This window comes from Dipodomys ordii, unplaced genomic scaffold (assembly GCF_000151885.1).
Source record: "Dipodomys ordii isolate 6190 unplaced genomic scaffold, Dord_2.0 Scaffold201, whole genome shotgun sequence".
NCBI lineage: Eukaryota > Metazoa > Chordata > Mammalia > Rodentia > Heteromyidae > Dipodomys > Dipodomys ordii.
The window spans coordinates 808,336-829,275 of record NW_012267417.1 but is presented as its reverse complement, the minus strand read 5'-3'; the positions used below and the strand labels follow the sequence as shown (position 1 = coordinate 829,275).

Here is a 20,940-nt window from a genome sequence, read left to right as displayed (position 1 = left end):
AGGCATAGATCTGAGGATCATGGTTTGAATCCAACCCCAGGCAAGAAAATCTGTGAGATAATTTATCTCCAACTAGCTACCAAAAAAGCCAGACGTGGAGCTGTGACTCAAGTGACAGAGTGCCAGCCTTGAGCACAAAAGGTCAGGGATAGTACCCAGGCCCTGAGATCAAGTCTCAGAACCATCAGACACACAAAAAAATATTCAGGCTTAATAAGCTAGAACTTTCGTTTTGTTTCTTTATAAGATTACAAATTAACTCCCAATTGTAGCACAGTACTTAAATTTAGCCTTTTTTTCCCCCAAGAAGAATTCCTCTAAATCTGCAAATGTTCACTACTCATGATCTCAAGTAAGAGAAAATTCTAGCCAAGTTAATGGAGCACTGAAAATGACCTCCATAAATAAAATAGATTTAGTCCTGCCCCTTTTATACTGGTGAAATTATTCCTGCAAAGTTCTCCGTACCCCAATGAATGATTATGGCCTCTAGATCATCAATATCAGAAGAATAATGTCATGCTCACAAAAAAAAAATATCTCAAGGTACTTTGTTTAAATGTCCCCACCCCTGGGAAACAGCACTGATAAAAAAATTAAGCAATTGGGGCTGGGAAGGTGGCTCAGTGGTAGAGTGCTTGCCTTGCATGCATGAGGCCCTGGGTTTGATTCCTCAGCACCACATAAGCAAAAAGAAAAAAGCCGGAAGTGGTGCTGTGGCTCAAGTGGTAGAGTGCTAGCCTTGAGCTGAAGAGCTGAGGGACAGCGCCCAGGCCCAGAGTTCAGGCCCTATGACCGGACCCCCCCCCTCCAAAAAAAATAAGCAATTAAGGCCAGGTACTGATGGGTCATGCCTGTAATCCTAACTACTCAGGAGGCTGAGGATCCAGGTTCAAAGCCAGCCCCAGGCAGGAAAGTCCAAGAGACTTATCTCCAATTAACTACCAAAAAAAGCCAGAAATGGAGATGTGGCTTAAAGTGACAAAGCAAAGCTAGCCTTGAGCATAAAAGCTCAGAGACAACATTCGGGACTTAAGTTCAATCCCCAGTACCAGGGAAAGAAAATAAGCAATTAAATCCTGGCCGCTGAGACTGAGACCTGGAAGATCATTGTTCAAAGCCAGTCTGGGGAAAAAAAGTCACAAAAAGTACACTTCAAAATAACCAGCAAAATGGAGACATTGCTCAAGTGGTAGAGCATCACTCTGAACAAGTAAGGACACAAGGCTCTGAGTTAAAGCCATGTTGCTAGTGCAAAAGCAATAACAGCAATAACTTAAGCAATGAATTAAAGTTTGACTAAGTTATAACTGTTATTAAGGTTGGTAAGTTTTGTGTTGTTGTTATATGACTGATCACTACCAGTCATATAATGAACCTAAATTAATAAATCTTTGGTGTAAAGTGTGTTTAATAAATAAAGTGACAAGATTATGCTGGGAACTGGGGGCTGAAGGCTGTAAATCCTAGGTACTCAGGAGGCTGAGATAAGATGATCTCAGTTCAAAGCTAACCCCAGGCGGAAAAGTCTAAGCGATTCTTATCTCCAATGAACCAGAAGATGTGGCTCAAGTAGTAGGGACTCAAGTGAGAACATGAGGTCCCAAGTTCAAGCCCCAGTATGAGTGTGAGTGCACACAAATGCTAAGATTAAACTCCAAGCTATGAAAAGCTACAGATCAAGAAAACAGATTATAAAAGTAGTCTTATCATATCTCAAAACATAATAACTAAGACCTGAACTGGGATTAGATATTTCACAATGTTTAGCCACAATCACAAAAAATTACTTAACAAAATTATCCACCAGAGCACCATTACTAGGTATAGGTTAAAACTCAGACAGAGGCCAGGCGCTGGTGGCTCAAGCTTGTAATCCTAGCTACTCAGGAGGCTGAGACCTGAGGATTGCCCTCCAAAGCCAGCCCTGGCAGGATCCTCTGAGAGACTCTTACCTCCAATTAACCACCAGAAAACCAGTGGCACTGTGGCTCAAGTGGTAGAGTGTTTGCTTTGAAGAGTTCAAGGATAGCGCCCAGGCCCAGAGTTTGTGACCTGCAACCGACCAAAAAAAAAAAAAAAGTTGTATGAATGGCTTAATGAAGGCTGACCTGTCCCTTATTCAGGCAATGAAAGCGACCTTGCTGTGAAACAATGGGGAGGTGCGGGAAACAAAACGAAGATGAACTGACACTATGGAGGTTAAATTTATCAATTCATAATAATATACATTTATTTGCCTTAATGCAGGGCATAACTTCTTATTATTTTGCATTAAAAACTTGAAGTTGGCTGAGTGTGGTGGCTCAAATCTATAATCCTAGCTACTTTGGAACAGAGATCAGAAGGAACACACACAGTTTGATGCTAGCACAGGCAAAAACTTAGTGAGAGGGGAGGGAAGGGATGGTAGGGGAAAAACAAAGGAGGGGGTAACAATGCTCCATAGGAAATGTACTCATTACCTTACCCATGTAACTGTAACCCCTCTGTACAGTATCCTTACAATAAAAAATAATAATAAACTTAGTGAGAGTCTATCCCAAGTACTAAAAGCTGAGCATGATGGTATACGCTTGTCATCCTAGTTATATGAGAAGTATAAATAGGAGGATTGAGGTTCAGGCTGGCCAGGGCAAAAATATGAGACCATATTAAAAAAAATAAACCACAGCTTGGCCAAAGTGGTAGGATGCTTGTCTGGCAAACTGGAAGTCCTGAGTTCAACCCCCAGTGACACATACACACACACACACACACACACACACACACACAAACACACACTATCATTGTCATTGTCATCATCATCATCATCATCATCATCATCATCATCATCATCATCTGGGATGATCCTGCAGCCTAAAACCACCTCCGAATGTTTTTTAACTTAGATCCACTAGTTAAAGTAGTATGATCATTGGTTGCCTCATACTTGAACAATGAACCAAGTTACCCCAGGAAAAACAGCACAATCTTATTAAAGTTCATACTGACAATAGGATTATGACCTTGATGTTTGATCAGGACATCTTTAATGGTGTAACTGCTGTTAATGGTTCATTTGTTCAACAATTAAAATTTTAATGTGATCTAAGTCAGACTGGAGTGATCTAGGTCAGTTTTTATTTATTTACCATTTTTCTGAGTACAAAAGGAAAAGAGAATGAGACCAACTTCCTAAAGTGCCTGTAATCTAATAGTAGATATATATAACTACCATGCTCTGCCCAAGAACAGGGCTTGTTAAGGTGGTAGAATCCCATCAATGTAGAAAACTTAAAACTTTATTTTGAATAAATCAATTTCTCTTCCTCACCAAATATGTTTACAGTCAATCTCCTTTCTCTAATGATCTCAACCCACCTACCTGTAACATTCCTAACTCTGCTAGCACAAACTATACTGGAAGACATATACCTTTGTAACTGTTCAAACTTTATTGGCCCCTATGGTCTACTTTGGATGTAGTAAAATTATTTATTAAAGAATCAATACATTTGAAGTCTTTCTCCATTTTCTTATTTGCTATTGCATCTACCCTAGTTTTAACCCTGACATTAACTACAGGAATTTCTCCTCATTCACCTCAACCCCTCATTAATATAAACATAGGAATCCTGTTTATCCCTGCTTAGACATAGCTCTCTCCCATTTATGTAGTCTCCTTGATGAAAGATCTGACCTAAGCACTCTGCCAATTATTTCAGTTCATCCTTCCCACAACACCTTCTGATAAGCCTTCCACCTTACAGAGGACAAACTGAGTTTAGACAGGTTAGATATCTGGCCTGAGATCTCAGAATGGAGCTAAGAACCCAACAGATCTGCTCAACCAAACCCTGAGCTTGGGATGATGTCCCAAGCATTTAAACTTAAGGATGGGTCATACTGGACTACATAATTTTGTGTGTGTGTGTGTGTGTGTGCGCACACAAGTGCGCGCACGCATGCACTAGTACTAGGTTTGAATTCAGGGTTAGGTTGCTGTCCCTTGGCTTTTATGGCCAAGGCTGTAACCATTTAAGTTACAGCTCCATTTCCAGAATTTGGGGGCTTAATTAGAGATAAGAGTCTTTCAGACTTTCCTTCCCTGGCTGGCTTTGAACCATAATCCTTAGATCTCATTCTCCTGAATAACTAAGATTATAGCCACCAATGAATGCCCAGCTAGACTATACAGCTTGTATGGCTATACACAATCTAAGACTTGAAGGACTGAAAATCAGATGCATTAAGAGGCAAACTCTTCAACAGGAGCAGCTATGACTAGTTTCTAGGCCCCAGAGTAGTAGTTACTATATTGCAGATTTCATGTTTAAAGTGGTCAGACTTTCCCCTCTTTCAGCAGTGTTTTACACAGAATGTTCGATAAGCAGCTCTCTTTCTCAGCTGTGTCACTGAAGAGACAGCCACCATCTTTCCTGGGCTACCATCACCTTCTGCATCCAGCGCTCTCACCTAAAACGACTCTAGACACGAGAATCAGCACTGCTGGTCCCCATGGCTGAATCCAGATGTCAGTGTTAGATCTCACCTTGCAGCTTCCTCCACAGCATCTGGCTCACAGTTGCCCTACATGAACAATTGGCTTCATGAACAATGGGACAACATGGGTTGTCCATTTGGCTTCTGGATGCCACACCTGCTGGCTTTCAGCCGATCCCATCCATCATTCTTCAGTGCTGCTTTCCAGCTTACCCATGTTTATCTGTATTTCCAGTATGCACCCTGTCTCTCTCCTTGACGTTCCCTTGGGGGTCTAGTAGGCATTGCACTCTCCATTAATCTTGCTCTCAACATCTTCCCCTCTCAGCCCCCACTTATTTCTCAGGATTCAAACTCCGAGTATGAAAACATAGGGCAGATATAAGCCTCTCCTCTTTTGGAAACTGCACTGGTGTCTTCTAAGTAAAAGTCAAAGTAAGCTGAGCTCTCCAGATTCAACATCTGTGTCTTCCCTTTCTCCCCTGACCATAGTTGCTCTGTCTTTACTAGGTCCATTTCAGCCTCCATAGGCGGGGCTGCAACACATCTTCCAGCCTCAGGGCCTTCGCACTTGCTTTTCACCCTGTCTTCATTGGCTTCTCCCTAGCATCTTTCAGCTCTCAGTGAGATTTTTCTTGAGTTCCCAGTTTACCCTCACCCCACTCCCACATTCTCTCCATCCCTTTCCTATTTCATTTTCTCATGTAACAAACCATAAACTTTTTTTTAAGGTATCTGTTCACATGTCACTCAAGGCAGGCAGAAATTCCATGCCTTGTTCTACCTTCAGAATACAGGACCTTATTTGGTAGGTTTTCTGTACATCAGTGCACAAACTGCAGGGTGTCTATAAATGAGCCAGGATGTCTGCTATGCTGATTTCAGCCTGAAAATAAAAAGAAGAAGAAGAAATCTTTCTGTATGTCTACATTTGTTTTCCCTACGACATATATAGGTTGGAAAAGAAACGTTCCCCAACTCTAATTCCAGGAATCCTGAGAAAAGGAGGACAGAAGGATCTAGACATGGGCTGACTGAACTAAAATCTAGCCTGGAGACGCTGGGTGCAGTGGGTTATGCCTTTAACCCCATCAGGTAGAGACGTAGGAGGATATTAGTCTCAGGCTTGTCCAGGGCTAAAAACGTTCTTGGAAAATGATTAGATTAAAAAAAAAAAAAGACCTTGACTCTAGCCATGTGGGCTGGAGCGTGCGTTTCCCTGATTAGCTGGGTACCTTCTTTCTTCACCTTTGGGAACCAGCAGGTCACGCCTTCTCAGGCAGAGTCCAAGTGGGTGATCCGGACTCGGGCTTCCTAACGCAGGTGGCAGGCCCGGGGGGGGGGGGGGGGACGAGGGTGGAGGAAGTGGAGGTGGTGGATCGCTGGCGGGAAGGGAGCCGACAAGGTGGATCCCGACGTTGCGGGGCGATCCAATGGGGGCGGAGCAGAAGTTGGGGGCGGGAGAGGGAGGACTGTGGTGGAGGGGGGGTGGGGCAGGTGTTCCCAAGGGCTGGGAGGGCGGAGACCTGGCGTCCATAGGCTCCCCCAGGAAGCACCCTGCGGGTGATCGGGCAGCGCCTGGCCCCACGGCGAGCTCTGTGCACTCCAGCTGCTGCAGAGATCGGTCGGTTCTTCGTGTCTCCGGGTCGTGCTCAGCCTCCGCGTCCCGCCGCCCGCACCGGTCTCCTCCAGCACCTGCACCTGTCTCGCGCACCCCGCGGTGCGCCCCGGCCCGCCGGCACCTGCCACGCGCACTGATCTCAGGGCGCACCAGCATCCCGGCCCCAGCATGGCGGACCAGGCCCCCTTCGACACGAATATCAGCACCGTGACCCGCTTCGTCATGGAGGAGGGCAGGAAGGCCAGCGGCACGGGCGAGATGACCCAGCTGCTCAACTCGCTCTGCACCGCCGTCAAAGCCATTTCCTCCGCCGTGCGGAAGGCGGGCATCGCGCAGCTGTGAGTTAGAGCCGTGGCCCCTGTCTGTGTGTCCACCTGGAGGTCTGCCCGGCACTCCACCTCCAGTCTGGGCTTCCTGCCCTTCACCTGGCTGCCGTGTGACAGCTGAGAGCCTTTCTGCGGAAGCTTGCACTGCACTACTTACTGCATAGGCCCCCCTTTCCCCTTGGCCTTGAAGGTGACCACGGTGGGAGGGGGACCGGGTTCTGTCTCCCAGGTGCATCTGCCTCCATCCTGCATCTCTGTCCTCTGGCCCAAGCAGCCTTGGCCGGCCTCAGCCACCTCATGAAAACGGCTACACCCTTACCCAAAATTTGGCCTCAGATAGGAAAGTGGTAGCTTTGTCTTCCATTCCTTCTTTATTTCTAGTTGTTCTTCATATACTTCATATACTTGGAATTAGGGTTCGTGGTTACCTTTATCTCCTTGACCTAAACAAGTTTTGTTAGGGACAGGTGATCCCCCTTAAGTTCCCAGAGCTTTTCTTTTTTTCCTTCCTTCCTTCCTTCCTTCCGTTTTCTTTCTTTCTTTCTTTCTTTCTTTCTTTCTTTCTTTCTTTCTTTCTTTCTTTCTTTCTTTCTCTTTCCCTTCTCTTTCTCTTTCTTTCATTCTTTCTCTCCTTTTCTCTCTCTTTTTCATTCTTTCTTTCTTGTGCTGAGGCTTGAACTCAGGGCCTGGGAACTGTCCCTTAGTTTTTTCCACTTAAGGCTGGTGCTCTACTACTGAACCAACCCCCTTCCAGCTTTCTACCCCTTCTGGAGGTTAAGAGATAACGATCTCAAGGACTTTTCTATCCTGACTGGCTTCCAATTAGGACCTTCAGATCTCAACCTCCTGACAGCACTTACTGACAAAAACATCAAACCATTCAAAAGAGCACATAGGAAAAGGTGAAACCCACCTCACATAAATTCTTGGCACTATTCACTCTTAATAGTTCTCTGGTTGATTTCTTGGCTATCCTGTGTGTGTGAGAGAGGGGGAGGAGGAGGGGAGAGAGAGAATGTCCTGGGACATGCCAGATCTGGGGCTTGTCAGCCCATGTGACAGCCCATGGGACTTGACTCAGGGCTTAGGTTCTGTCTCTGAGCTTTTTTGCTCAAGGCTGGCACTCTACCACTTGAGACACAGCTGTATCACTGGCTTTTGGTGGTTAACTGCAGATAAGCATCTCACAAACTTTCCTGCCTGGGCTGGTTTGAATTACAATGATCAGATCTCAGCCTCCTGAGTGCTATGATTACAGGCGTGAGCCACTGGTGCCCAGCTCCTGGCCACTGCTTTATGCTCATATAAATTTATACATGACCAATATTTGCATATTCCTATATGTAAACGAAATGAGGTTATACTTAACATTCTTTTCTGAGTTTGCTTTATCATTCCAACTGTATGCCCTGTCATCAATGTCATATTAATGGGCATATTAATTTACCTCCTATTTTCTGGTGGTACTTAAATTTGAGCTGAGGGCCTCAGGCTTGCTACTAGGCAGATGCTCTATTATTTGAGCCATGCCCCCAACTCTTATCTCCTTCTAAACTATTGCACTACACAGATAGTCATGAGTTATAGAACTCTTCCCCCTAATAATAGGCATTTAGGTGTTCACTGTTCTGTGACTCTTGTGGTATAGGAACAGGTGTGGATGTCTGGCTGGTAGAGGAGACCAGCAGCTGGACTCTTATGGGAAAGTAAAACTTTGACTGTTCTCAGCATGATATGTAGTCAGGCCAGTAGCAATCAGACAAGATCTCTAGCCAGGCCTTCAAATTATGTTCATTACAGGCTTTGATATGTGAAAAGACAGCATGCCTACAAAGAGCTTATTAGTGCTAAAAATTGGCCTTAGAAGGGTATGCTCCCAGAGGGGTGGGATGGTTGCAGATTGCAGATTTGCTCAAACCTCATTCACCAGAAGGAGTTGTGAAGCTTATCCATGTTATCTCATTAGGAAGTCATCAGGAGTTGGATCATGGAGCCTTTTGTATACATTCTCTCCCACTCTCTTTCATAGAATCATAGAATTTGAACTTGAATGAGACTCCTATGTTAACAAGTCCATTTTTTTAGTTGTATGGGTGAGGAATACAAGGTCAGAAATATGACTTGGCCTCTGTCTTTAGAACCTCAACTTCAAGGTCCTTTTGCTACACCACACAAGTCTCCCTTAATTAATTAATTATTATTATTTTTTAGAAATCATGAAGCTTAGATGGTATATAAGGGATATAACTCAAGGATAGAGTGCTTGCCTAACACACAAGAGACCTAGGTTCAACCCCCCAGCACCACAGGGGAAAAAAAACGTAACTCATCAAACTTCAAATCTCTCTCATGAATTCTTGGCTAGCAGCTGACAATTCATTCTCTAAATCTTGTTCCTATTTTCAAGTCACTTAAAAATCATTTTCTTTTTTGGGCTGGGAAGGTGACTTAGTGTTAGAGTGCTTCTTAGCACTCTAAGCCTTGGGTTCAATTCCTCAGTACCACAGAAATAGAAAAAGCCAGAAGTTGCACTGTGGTAGAGTGCTAGCCTTGAGCAGAAGAAGCTCAGGGACAGTGCCCAGGACTGAGTTCAAGCCCAGGACTGGCAAAAACAAAAATCGCTCTCTTTGCATTCTTGAAGGTTTATTTATTTATTTTATTTTTGTGCTGGTACTGGGGCTTGAACTCAAGCCCTTGAGCTTTTTTGCTCAAGTCTGGTGCCATAGCTCCACTTACAACTTTCTGGTGATTAGATGGAGATAAGAGTCATCAGCTACCACCACCTTTTTTTTTTCTTTTTCTTTTTTATTGTCAAGGTGATGTACAGAGGGGTTACAGTTATATAAGTAAGATGATAAATACATTTCTTGTCAAGCTGGTTACTCCTTTCCTCATTTTTCTCCCACTTTCCCTCTCTCCCAATGCCCCCCAGTTGTACAGATTATTTCCAACATATTATCTTGTGAATATTACTGTTGCATTGGTTCTTCCTTTGGCCTTTGTCTCAGCATTCTGTTGTTCCCCTTCCCTTCCCTAATTCAAATAAACATATATACAAAATTAGGGTACCAAAATCAAATACAGTGACAGCAGGGGATATACCATAGGGGGGAAATTAAACAAAAAAAAAGAAACAAGAAATCACATAGTACATTAAAAACAACAACAAAGAAAGGTCACCTTTTTTTTTTTCTTGAAGTGTATTAAGAATTGCATTCCTAGCTAGGTAGCAGTGCCTCATGCCTGTTTTCATAGCTACCCAGGAGACTGAGATCTGAGGATCATTGTTCAAAGCTAGTCTGGGCAAGAAAGTCTGTGAGACTCATCTCCAATTAACTACAAAAAGCCAGAAGTAGAGCTGTGGCTCAGAGTGGTAAAGTGTTAGTTTTTAGCACAAAACTTGGGACAGTGCCCAAGTCCTGAATTCAAGCCCTAATTTCTAGTACTGGGAAAGAAAAGAATTACATTCCTAGGAGTGATTGCTTTTTTAGCAAACATATCCTTTGGAGCCCTGTTCCCTTCGGTTTTTGTTCCCCTCCTTCCACTGGGGAGAGAGGGCATATAGGTCTGTGGTGGGGTGACCAGCCTTCTGCTCTTCCTGAGTAGCTTGGAAGTCCAGCTAGGGCATTCATGGTTCATATGTCAGACTCAAGTGTTTTCCCTTTCTTTGTTTCCATTCCCTTGGAGAAAGTAGTTTTCTCTTGGCTTAAGTTTATGGCTTTGTGGAGCTGATCAGTAGTTGACTTCCCTTTATACACATTTCCAAACCACTGTCTGAGGGATTCACTGGTCTTATTCTGTTGAACAAACTAATATTTGTAATTCACCTTGTGTATATTCTAGAAGATAGAAAACCATTCCGAGGCTGCTTTGTTGTAAAAATAAGATAAATGTGGAGTTAGCTGTAAACAAAATGGGGGTTCTGAAAGATACTTCCATACAATTATGGCAGGTGCAAAGGATAGTAGAGTATCAAGGTGAGCCTTTGCATAAAGTAGGAAAGATGGTCACTGGGCCTGAAGGCTGCAGGGCAGTTCTGGCTGGGCAATCATGTGAGCAGGTGTCTTAAATTGGGAAAAGGTTTCTGGAACAGTGGTTCATTCAGTTTGACCAAGGCAGTGAGTGCACAAACACATGCTGGGATGTTTGTGGGTGTGACATTGTGTGTGTATTGACATTTTGTAGGTGTTTTGGGGCAACATCCAATGCATTCCCTTGGGGGCCGATGCAGAAGGAGATTGTAAAAATTTTGAAAGGTGCAGGACAGTGACATAGAGGTTAATTTGGTGAAGATAAAGCTAGATGTATAATGTTGGAAGATAAGACATGTGGAAAACCAGATGTCACAGTTGAGGGGCAACCAGAGCTGCAGCTGAAGGGGGAGGGGAGGAGTTGGGTGAAGTTGAAGTCTGAATGTGGGCTGAATGGGAGAGCTGTGGGACCCGGGGAGATTCTCGAAGATTTGCATCTAGTAATTGCCAGCAGAGCCATGCCATCTAAAACAAAGCAAAAAACCAAAACCAACACCAGAACTCTCAAGGAGGAGCTGGTCTTTATAGGGTGAGGGTGGATAAGAAGATCATTTAAACCTTGACCTTGGGGTGCTATGCAGCTGGAGATGTCTAGCCTGCAGCCAGGTGTGCCAATCTGACATTTAGGCACAAAGAGTTCATGAAAAACTGTAGCTCCTGGATGCTTGTACATTTTTCTTGATTCAGAATGGAAGGAGAAAAGAAAATCAGGAGTAGATTAAATTGAACAGGAACATACAGGGCACAGTTTGGGAAGAGGAGCTAGGCTCAAATTCCTGGCTCTGTGACTTAAATTTCTGTTATGATATGGGTAGATGATGAAACATCTCTGGAGCTTCAAGTTTTCTGCTTATAAGACAGAGACAAAGCTGGACGCTGGTGGCTCAGCATTTCAACAAATTGTGTGTGTGTGTGTGTGTGTGTGTGTGTGTGTGTGTGTGTGTGGTGTTTATGGCTATCTTCTCACCGAGTTCTATATTTAAGACTTTAGGAAAGTGTTCAAAATGTTTATCACATACAAGTCAAAAACAGGTAATTTTATGGGAATAATTTGTAAGCTAAAACAAGGCTTAAGAATGATCTCCACTGAAATCAACACTGCTTACATAGTCTGAAAAAAGAACTACTAGTAGTCACCGAAATGGCTTTATAAGAATGCCTCAAAGAACTTTTTCTACATATCAGTGATGATAAAATTGCAAAGAAGCTGGGCACCAGTGTCTTGTCCCTGTAATCCTAACTACTCAGGAGAATGAGATCTGAAGATCAAAGTTGGAACCCAGCCCAGGGAGAAAACTCCAATTAACCATTCAAAAACTGGAAGTAGAGCTGTAACTCAAAGTAGTAGAGCATTAGCCTAGAGCAAAAGAGCTGAGGGATTGTGCCCAGGTACAATCAAGCCCCACAACTGACAGAGACAAAGTGTGTGTGTGTGTGTGTGTGTGTGTGTGTGTGTGTGTGTTGTTTATTCAATAAATATTTATTGATTATATTCTGTAAGAAAGATACTGTGACAAGAACTGAAGAACTTGTAAACAAACAACACAGTCTCTGCTACAAAGTAGTCTAATTTTAAAATACAAGGTTTTAGTTTGGCATGGTGATATATTGTTGTAATCCTATATCAGGAGGTTGAGACAGATCACAAGTTCAAGGTTAACTTGTTTTACATAGTGATACTTAGGACAGCTAAGTTTTGAACCCTAGGGAGCTGTGTGAGGATGAACAGAATTTATTGATCAGACATCTATGTTGTCATTGTTTTTCTGAAAACTATACTTATATTCTGTTCTGGTATGTTTTGCTGTGTTTCCTCAGTGTCAGCCCATGTGTATGTAAGTGGGGTGTATTCTAACTATACTGCACTTCAGACTGGTCACAGGGACTCCTCCCTGTCCTGGTCACATTATGTCTAGAAAAGTTGCTTTTATGAACAAGGGCCTCTCTGTTGCTTGGTGGGAGAAAATAATAAAGAAGTTCTGTTAATTTAGAATTAAATTAGTTAATTGAGGAACTTTGGAATTTCCTGTCAGCTAATAGACACCTATGCTTGCCTGTACATCAAACCATTTAGAACATTAAACTATTGAACACTGTATCAGATTCATTGTATATTTCTTGACCCAAGAATGAACTGAGTCTCCTTTCCCATGAGAGACACATGAGTAGTCAGGCATATTTCTGTCATCTGTCCATTTGCAGCCCACGTGTAGCAAATGAAAGAGAAGGTAGGGGTTTGTGACCTTGAAAATTGCTTGGTTGGCACCTTTTCAACATATTTCTGACTAACCCTTGGATGTTCCTGACTGGGCGAGTAGTTGGTCATTTACCACGGAATCAATCAATAACAAACCAGTGTTCCCTTGGACTTTAGTGATAAGGATTAGGCAGTAATCGACCTCTTTTTTCTCAGTTGGGTGTTCTGAAAACCAGCTTGGTCTTTTGCATACAGTCTCAGGAGCTGCTGCTTACACTCTTGTGTTGACATGGAGAGGAAATATTCCTAAATCAGTCAGTAGGTCAAGGCCCTGGCCCCCATCCTCATGTCTATCTAGTCCTGTGTTTCAAAGATGCTGTTAAAGGTGGCTTTAATGTAAACTACCACAGATGCAATGACTGAGAAATGGCCCACCCCATTTTGCTATAAAACCTAGACTGGACTTGAACTTGAGATCCTTTTGTTTCAGCTTCCTAAGTTTTAGGATTATAAGTGTGAATCACCATGCCTATCTGACTTACAGATGTTTTAGATTCCCTTTTATTAAAATTACTCAGATGATTATATGTAGCTATGTATAGAACTCTATATTTCATAGACTGATCAAAATAAACATAAAATACATAGCATTCATGAGCTGGGTGCTGGTGGCTCATACCTATAGTGCTAACTACTCAGGAAGCTGAGATCTGAGGATCAAGGTTCAAAGCCAGGTCAAGCAGACAAATCCAAGTGACTATTATTTCCAATTAACCAGCCAAAAAAAATGCCCCCAAACAAAAAAACCCCACCAAAATAAACAAACACGGGTAGAGGTGTGTGGCTCAAGTGGTATAATGCCAGCTTCAAGTAAAAAAGCCAAATGAGAGCACAAGTCCCTTTGTTCAAGATCCACACAATGACACTGTTTAGTGTTGTTTATTGTTTTCTTTTCTAGTGTCCAAACAAAGCTTACCTTTGGCTTACATATGTAGAAGGCAAATACCCTGGGTCTTCTGAAATGGCACAACTTAAAATCATGTCCTAGATACTTTAAGCTTTTGAATTCCAGTTGTAATCCACAAGTACCTGAAAGCAACTTGATACAATGCCCCAACAGAGAGTTCTGGGTTCTTGGCTTGCAGACAGTCTGGCTTCTGTTCTTGCTGTGGCATGGAGGACATTTAAATTCTGTCCCCACATTAGTGGCCAGTTATGCTCAGGCCTACAAGCTATCCCTTGCTTTCTGCCCAGTGTTTCTCAGGGAAAGCCTAGAGTATTTCTTTTGGACAATCTGATAGTTCTCCTTTGAGACTAAAAAAGAAGAGTTGGAGAAAAGCTCTTTTGGTGTCTTTGCCTTCTGTTAGAATTCTCATTTAGGACAAGCTTCCTCCAAAGATCAGACCACTGTCCTGCACAAGTACCAGTACCTCCTTTCCTGAGGGTACAGAGAGGAGAGCTAAGCCCAGGGGTGTACAATTTGCTTATATCAGCCATTTCTTTACTGTTGAACTTTGTGTTGTAAGGTACAGCTGGCTGCAAGGAAAGCCTTTTTTGATTAGGGTTGTGTAATGTTTTCCCTATAACCCAGTAGCCCATTTGTCACCTTATTCTTTCTACAGGGAATAGAGCCAAGGCCCATACCTACTGATGAGTCTGCACACATGTAGCACGTGCTCGCCACACAGTCATTTGACTATGTAGTGGAGACGCTGGCTAATCAAATCTTCAGATCCTTGAGGAATCATGACTGATCAGCCTGCTAGACTCATTATTTTTCATCTGGAGTTTTGCAGACTTGAGGAAACAAACTCCAATTCCAGAGTTATTCTCATTAGTCCCTTGATGGAATTTCTTTTTTTCCCCTTTATTTAATTTTTTTATTTTATTGTAAAGATCCTGTACAGAGGGGTTACAGTTACATGAGTAAGGTAATGAGTACATTTCTTGTCCTTGACGGAATTTCTCAGGGCTTTTTATTTCCCCTGTCAGTCACAGATGCTTTCCCTGCTTCTGGCTTTTCGTTGACCCGTGGACATGTGTTACCTTGCTGACTTTTTACAGCCCTTCTGAGGCTCCTGCTGAGTTGTGCGGGGAGAAATTACCCAGCTTTCCCTCTCACCATGGCTGTGTATCCTCACCAGAATACTGTAGCAGCTACTTCCCACTACCTGCTGCTATTATTGGTTGGCAGTCGACAATGAATTCTCCAAATTTGGATTCAACTTTCGAATCACTTAAATTACTTTGTATTCTTGAGGGTTCTTTTCATGTGTGTGTGTGTGTGTGTGTGTGTGTGTGTGTGTGTGCGCGCGTGCGCACACGCACGCATGCTAGTACTGGGTGCTTGAACTCAGGGCTTGAACTCACTATCCTTTAGGGTTTGTTTTTTGTTTTTTGCTCAGGATGCTTACTTCTTGAGCAACAGCTCTACTTCTGGCATTTTTGCTGGTGAATTGGAGATAGAAGTCTCACAGACTTTCTGCCCATGCAGGCATTGAAGTGTGATCCTTAGCTCTCAGCCTCCTAAGTCATTAGGCTTACAGGCCTGAGCCACCAGTGCCTGGCTTGGGTGTCTGGTTGCCGGTGCTCACTGGAGACGCCCTCCTGTCATGTGCTGTAGGAAAGTTACACAGCACAGGAAGTAGGGGCTTGAGGGGCCTTCCTGTTAAATGGAGGGTGGGAGCCTCACTAGATGAAAGAGGAGTTTCCAAGTAACATGGTAGCTATCACCTTTAGCTGTTGTGGAGCTCTGAGGGGAAGGATAGGGAAGCAGAGAACTGGATGATTGGCTGCCATGGATGGTGGATGAAGATGGGCCTTTCAGTGCAGCATGTGGGTGGTTCCCCAACACTGCTCATCCTGCCATGCATGAACCACACAACTCCCATCCTGTTTAGGCTCTGCCACCTCTTGTGGCCCTGTCCTATTAGCATACTAACCCCAGCAATAAGGTCCCCATTAAATACTTGTGGAATACATCAACATTCGGACAGGTCTTTCAGAAGTAAAAGGGACAGTGGCTGTGTGGGCAGGAAGAGCAGAACTTGGTTGGGGGCACAAGCATGAGGTAGGGTTTTCCTTCCCATGTTCTATGGTGAGCAAATGTCATGTGCTTAAGGTGTGGTCCTCAATGTGAGAGCTGGTAAGACCTTTAAAAGGTGGAGCGTTAGGCGGAGCCTTGAGAGAGAAGGCAGAACTGGCCCTTCCTACTCTGACTTCCAGTCTCACCATGGGATTTCTTCCTCTCTCACCAATCCCCCCACCATTGTAGTGGAAGACATTGAGGTGATTGAGTGAAGAGGGCCTTCACCAGAGCTGGTGCTGGGCTGGTTGGGCTTTCAGCCTCCTACACTGTAAGATCAATAAGCTTTTCTTTCCAAGGACCTTGCTTCAAGTGTTTTATTATAGCAATGTATTTTTATTATAGTAATGTCTTAGGTACCCTCTCCATCAGAGAGTTTAACCCTTCTACCTCAGCTTCTCATCATCCCCCGTACCTGTTAGATGCCAAAGGCTTTGGCCAAACCCTTGATGTATGGTAATCCTCTAACACCCGTGGCAGATGGCATTTCCCTTGGGGCACATGCAAAAAGGGAGGGAGGTTCACAGAGGAAGGGGACTTGCACAGCTGAGTTATGAACCAGGTCTGTCTCCATTCCCGTATTCATGTAAGTTGTGACTACACTTATGAATCAATAGTAACTTTTTTTTAAATTGTCCGAGACTGGGATTTGAACTCGGGACCTTATGCTTTCATTCAGCTGAACAACGCCTCCAACTGCTTAGTAGTAACTTTAATGGTGGGAATCTCAGGCTGGGAAGGAGAGAAAATGGTTCTACTGTGGCGAGTGAGAATATTTCATTAGGTTTGTGGCCCTGCTCAGCCCCCTTGTCCATCCAGATGCAGGCTGGCCTATTCTTTCACCAGTGTTGGCTTTACCATTGAGTTCAGAAAGAGATGGTGTGGAAAGAGACAGAAAGCTCTAGGACATGAACTGTAGCTATAAGTATGTTGGGTTTGGGCTGGGAAGGTGGCTCAGTGGTAGAGCGCTTGCCTTGCATGCCTGAGGCCCTGGGTTCGATTCCTCAGCACCACATAAGCAAAAAAAAAGCCGCAAGTGGCGCTGTGGCTCAAGTGGTAGAGTGCTAGCCTTGAGCTGAAGAGCTGAGGGACAGCGCCCAGGCCCTGAGTTCAGGCCCCACGACCGGAACAAAAAAAAAAAAAAAGTATGTTGGGTCCCTTGGTCTTTTCTTCATGAAATAATAGTGAGGAAGAGGCCAGAAGTGGGGCTGCAGGGATGGGATACTGCTTTCCAGGACTGGGAGAGGGTCGCACCAATATGGCTGATGCTGACAATTGGGCTGGATAAGACAACTGGCAAGACCTCCCACATACAGTCAGGCCAGACAAGCAAGGCATTTGGGTTTGGATGGTTGCTAGGACTGGCTCTGTTTCGGGATAATGTGTTTTCAGAAGTTAAATCAATCACAAATACTGCTGCAGTAACAATCATTTCCCAGGCAAGCCATGCACCATCTTTTTTTTTAAATTTTATTTTATTGTAAGCCATGCACCATCTTGACAAGGGTGCAAATATCCCCATATCTTCTACTTCTAGCTACATGGTAATATCTTCCATGCTGCTCTTTCTCTTGCATACCTACATTCTTACTTTGCTCTGTGCCTCCTTCATGTATCTGTGTTCAACCATGGGCTGTGATGAAGCATTTTGGACAGGTTTTTTGGATTCTTGGAATTCTACAATTACCTACTTGTAGGGAGCACAGAAATAAAGAGCTCCAGGACCCCCCACACCTTCTGTCCCCTAGGATTCCTTTCATGGAATGGAGACCACAAAAACAGCTCAGGCTGTGAGACAAAATATCTCAGTGCTACTTGTCTGTGTAGTTTGGAGAAGCCCACAGGCATCTCAGAATCTCCTCTATCAAATGAGGGGGTGAAGAAGGAACAATGTTCCTTTTCCTTTAGGATCTTCTGAGTTATAAAGCCACAACATTTCTTGGGTTACTTAACATTCAATTCTCCTTGCAACTCCAGTGTCATTGCTTGTTGGGTCTCTGTCTCTGTCTCTCTTTTTCTTTGTGTCAGTACTGGGGCTTGAACTCAGGGTCTAGGCACTGTCCCTTAGCTTTTTTTTGCTCAAGGCTAGCACTCTTACCACTTAAGTCACAGCTCTGCTTCTGTCTGACTTTGAACCTCCATCCTCAGATCTCAGCCTCCTGAGTAGCTAGGTTTACAGGCGTGAACCACTAGCGCTGGGCTTTGTTGGGTCTCTTAACTAGTTAATTTAACCCATGCATTGGAGTTAATAATTGAATCTTGGTGGGAAGAAAAACAAAAAAACAAAAACCCTCTAACTTTTTTCCCATATGAAGCATAGATATACATCTAGTAATAAGCAGTTACACATTTTATTTGTATTATTAAAATTAACATTTTATGGGGAGTGTGGCTAGGGAAGTATTTTAAGACTATGAGTAGCACAATGAAAAAGAAGAGATGAGGAAACATAGATTTGACTACATGTGGCTTACCATGACAGATACTGGCCTTTGGGGGTGAATAACAGCATTTCTCCCTCATCCAGGGCATGGACACCTTTCTTATTATTGTTTCTTCTATGCCACATGCCTCCTTTCCTTTGTTCTAAATCCTAATTCATACTCATTTGGGTGGGTTTGTTGGTACATTCTGGTGGCTCTGACAGTGTTATTGTTATTATTTGTGGTTCTCTTCACTCTAGCTATGGCATTGCTGGATCCACCAATGTGACAGGTGACCAAGTTAAGAAGCTGGATGTCCTCTCCAATGACCTGGTTGTGAACATGCTAAAGTCGTCCTTCGCCACATGTGTTCTTGTATCTGAAGAAGATAAACAGGCCATAATCGTAGAAGCTGACAAGAGGGTGGGTGTGCATTTCCACCGTTGAAGGTTTTGAATGTAGCCATTTTTCTTCTCAGATTCAGGAATGACTTCTTTCTCCAAGCTTGATTCCTAGAACTCACTCAGTGTCACTCTTGTCTCTCTTTGCTGACCCTACCATGTCTTCCACCTGTCTTCCCACCTGTAGCTCATACTCTTGCCATCTTACCCATGGCCTCCCACAGCTCATTTCTGTTTCTTTCTATTACCTATGTTCAAGGCTTTTCACTCTACCATTTGAGCCACAGCGCCACTTCCTGTTCAAGGCTTTTCAAAGACTGGCTTCTGATGATTGGCTCTTTCTCTGCATCTCCACCACCAAATCCCCAGCCCTCACGTCTGACCCTGTGGCTAAACTAGACTGTAGACTGTTCCAAGTTTCCTTCACAGATTCAAGCATTGAAATATTCTGGAGGCCTATTGGTCTGGTTGCTTTGTGTGTGTGTGTGTGTGTGTGTGTGTGTGTGTGTGCAAGTCCTGGCACTTGAATTCAGTCCTGGGTTCTATCCCTGAGATTTTGTGCTCAAGGTTAGCACTAGCACTCTATCATTTGGACTTTTCTGCCTGGACTGGCTTTGAATAATGATTCTCAGATCTCAGCCTCTTTTTGGGGGGAGGGGAGGGGACTAGTCCTGGACTTGAACTCTGGGTCTGAGTGTTGTCCCTGAGCCTTTGTGCTTAAGGCTAACGTTCTACCGCTTGAGCGATAGCTCCACTTCCTGGTTTTTTGGTAGTTTTACTGAAGATAGGCTTTCCTGCCTGGGCTGGCTTTGAACAGTGATCCTCAGCTACTCAGCCTCCTGAGTAGCTAGGATCACAGGCTTAAAGCTGCCAGTGCCTGGCCATCTCAGTCTCTTGAGTAGGTAGAATTACAAGTGAGAGCTGCTTGTGCCAGGCTGGTCTGGTTGCTTTTTAAGGGCAAAAACTAAACGGTATTCTCTGTGTCTTAGCTTCTACCCCAATATGGTAGAAACTCAGCAACAAATGACTGCTAAAGATAACCATTGAAAGAACAAGTGTAACTTGTATAAGACAACAGCAAAGCTGGGCACTAGTGGCTCCCACCTGTAATCCTAACTACTTTGGAGGCTCAGCTGAGCCAGCCCGGACAGGAAAGTCCGTGAGACTCTTATCTCCAATAAACCACAGAAAACCAGAAATGGCACTGTGACTCAAGCAGTAGGGCTTTCGCCTTGAGCTGAAGAGCTGAGGGACAGCACCCAAGCCCAGAGTTCAAGCCCCATGACTGACAAAAAAAAAAGACAACAGCAATTGTAAAAACCTTTGAGATTAGATGTGGAGTTATATGAAATCACTCTCTGTCTTTGATTGAGATGATTTAAAGACATGGAGGAGAAGAATTATCAAAACCCAAAAGACAAATAGACTGCCTGTGTTGACCTTAGTGGGAGGGTAGAAGCCAAAGCTTATTAACTTGTTTGACATCATTCTTAAAATAGCAATACATGCCAGACTCAGGGTTCATGTGTTTCTCTGCTGGGCCTCTTATAGTCATTGGCATCTCTCCTGTGCATTCTCCATCAGATACCCTACTCTTCTCTGCCTGAGATATGATTTTGTGGTAGGCATGTTTCATTTTTTTAGTCTATGGCTTCTCTTATATCCACAAAGTTGGTTTAAGAATAAACGGTCAGGGAATCATATAAATCTAGGCCAGAATATTTGAAAATAATACTTAAAGATATTCCAGTGTGGAGATGGAAAATTCCTAGGGATAAACAGGTAAAACTGTGTCTCAAAAAAAATCTTTTTGTAGTACTTACCTAATGCAATGTTGGAAATACTCAAGCCATAAATTGATTTAATGGTACCAATAAGACATAATTGAGCCAGGTGCTAGTAATTTAGCTATTAAGGAGGCTGAGACTTGGAGGACCTTGGTTGGAAGCCAACAAGCCTAGAAAAATCTGTGAGATTCCATCTCCAATTACTGAATCCATCTAACTCCATCTCCAATTAATTAATTAAGAAAAATGCTGTACTAAAGGTGTGGCTTGGTGAGCAAGAGTGTGATCCCTGAGTTCAAGCCCTGGTACTGGTACATGTGTGTGTGTGTGTACACACACACACACACACACACACACACACACACACAGTATGACATAATTAAAAACAGAGCTGGGAAAAGATAGACCCATTTAGCTCTGAAGAGCCCATTCCAGTCAGCTCCAGCAGCATATTACATAGCTCTCTGGTGGTTCTACCAGAGCAGGTGATTTCCTGTGGGGTTTGTACTAGGAATATTGTTGAGAATGTGCATTGCAACCTCATGCAGCCACCTGTAAGGCCCCTCCCCTCTCTCTTCCCTTTT

At 43.6% G+C, this 20,940-nt stretch overlaps 1 protein-coding gene across 1 annotated transcript in view; it reads left to right on the top strand.

The window, feature by feature from the left end:
* Nucleotides 1-6,035: 6,035 nt before the first annotated feature.
* Fbp1 (fructose-1,6-bisphosphatase 1) overlaps nucleotides 6,036-20,940 on the top strand; it is a 28,960-nt gene continuing 14,055 nt past the window's right edge. Inside the window, exons 1-2 of the mRNA XM_013034932.1 lie at nucleotides 6,036-6,444; nucleotides 18,429-18,591. Coding sequence (XP_012890386.1) covers nucleotides 6,275-6,444; nucleotides 18,429-18,591 — 333 coding nt within the window. The 5' untranslated portion in view covers nucleotides 6,036-6,274. The remainder of the gene's footprint in view (nucleotides 6,445-18,428; nucleotides 18,592-20,940) is intronic.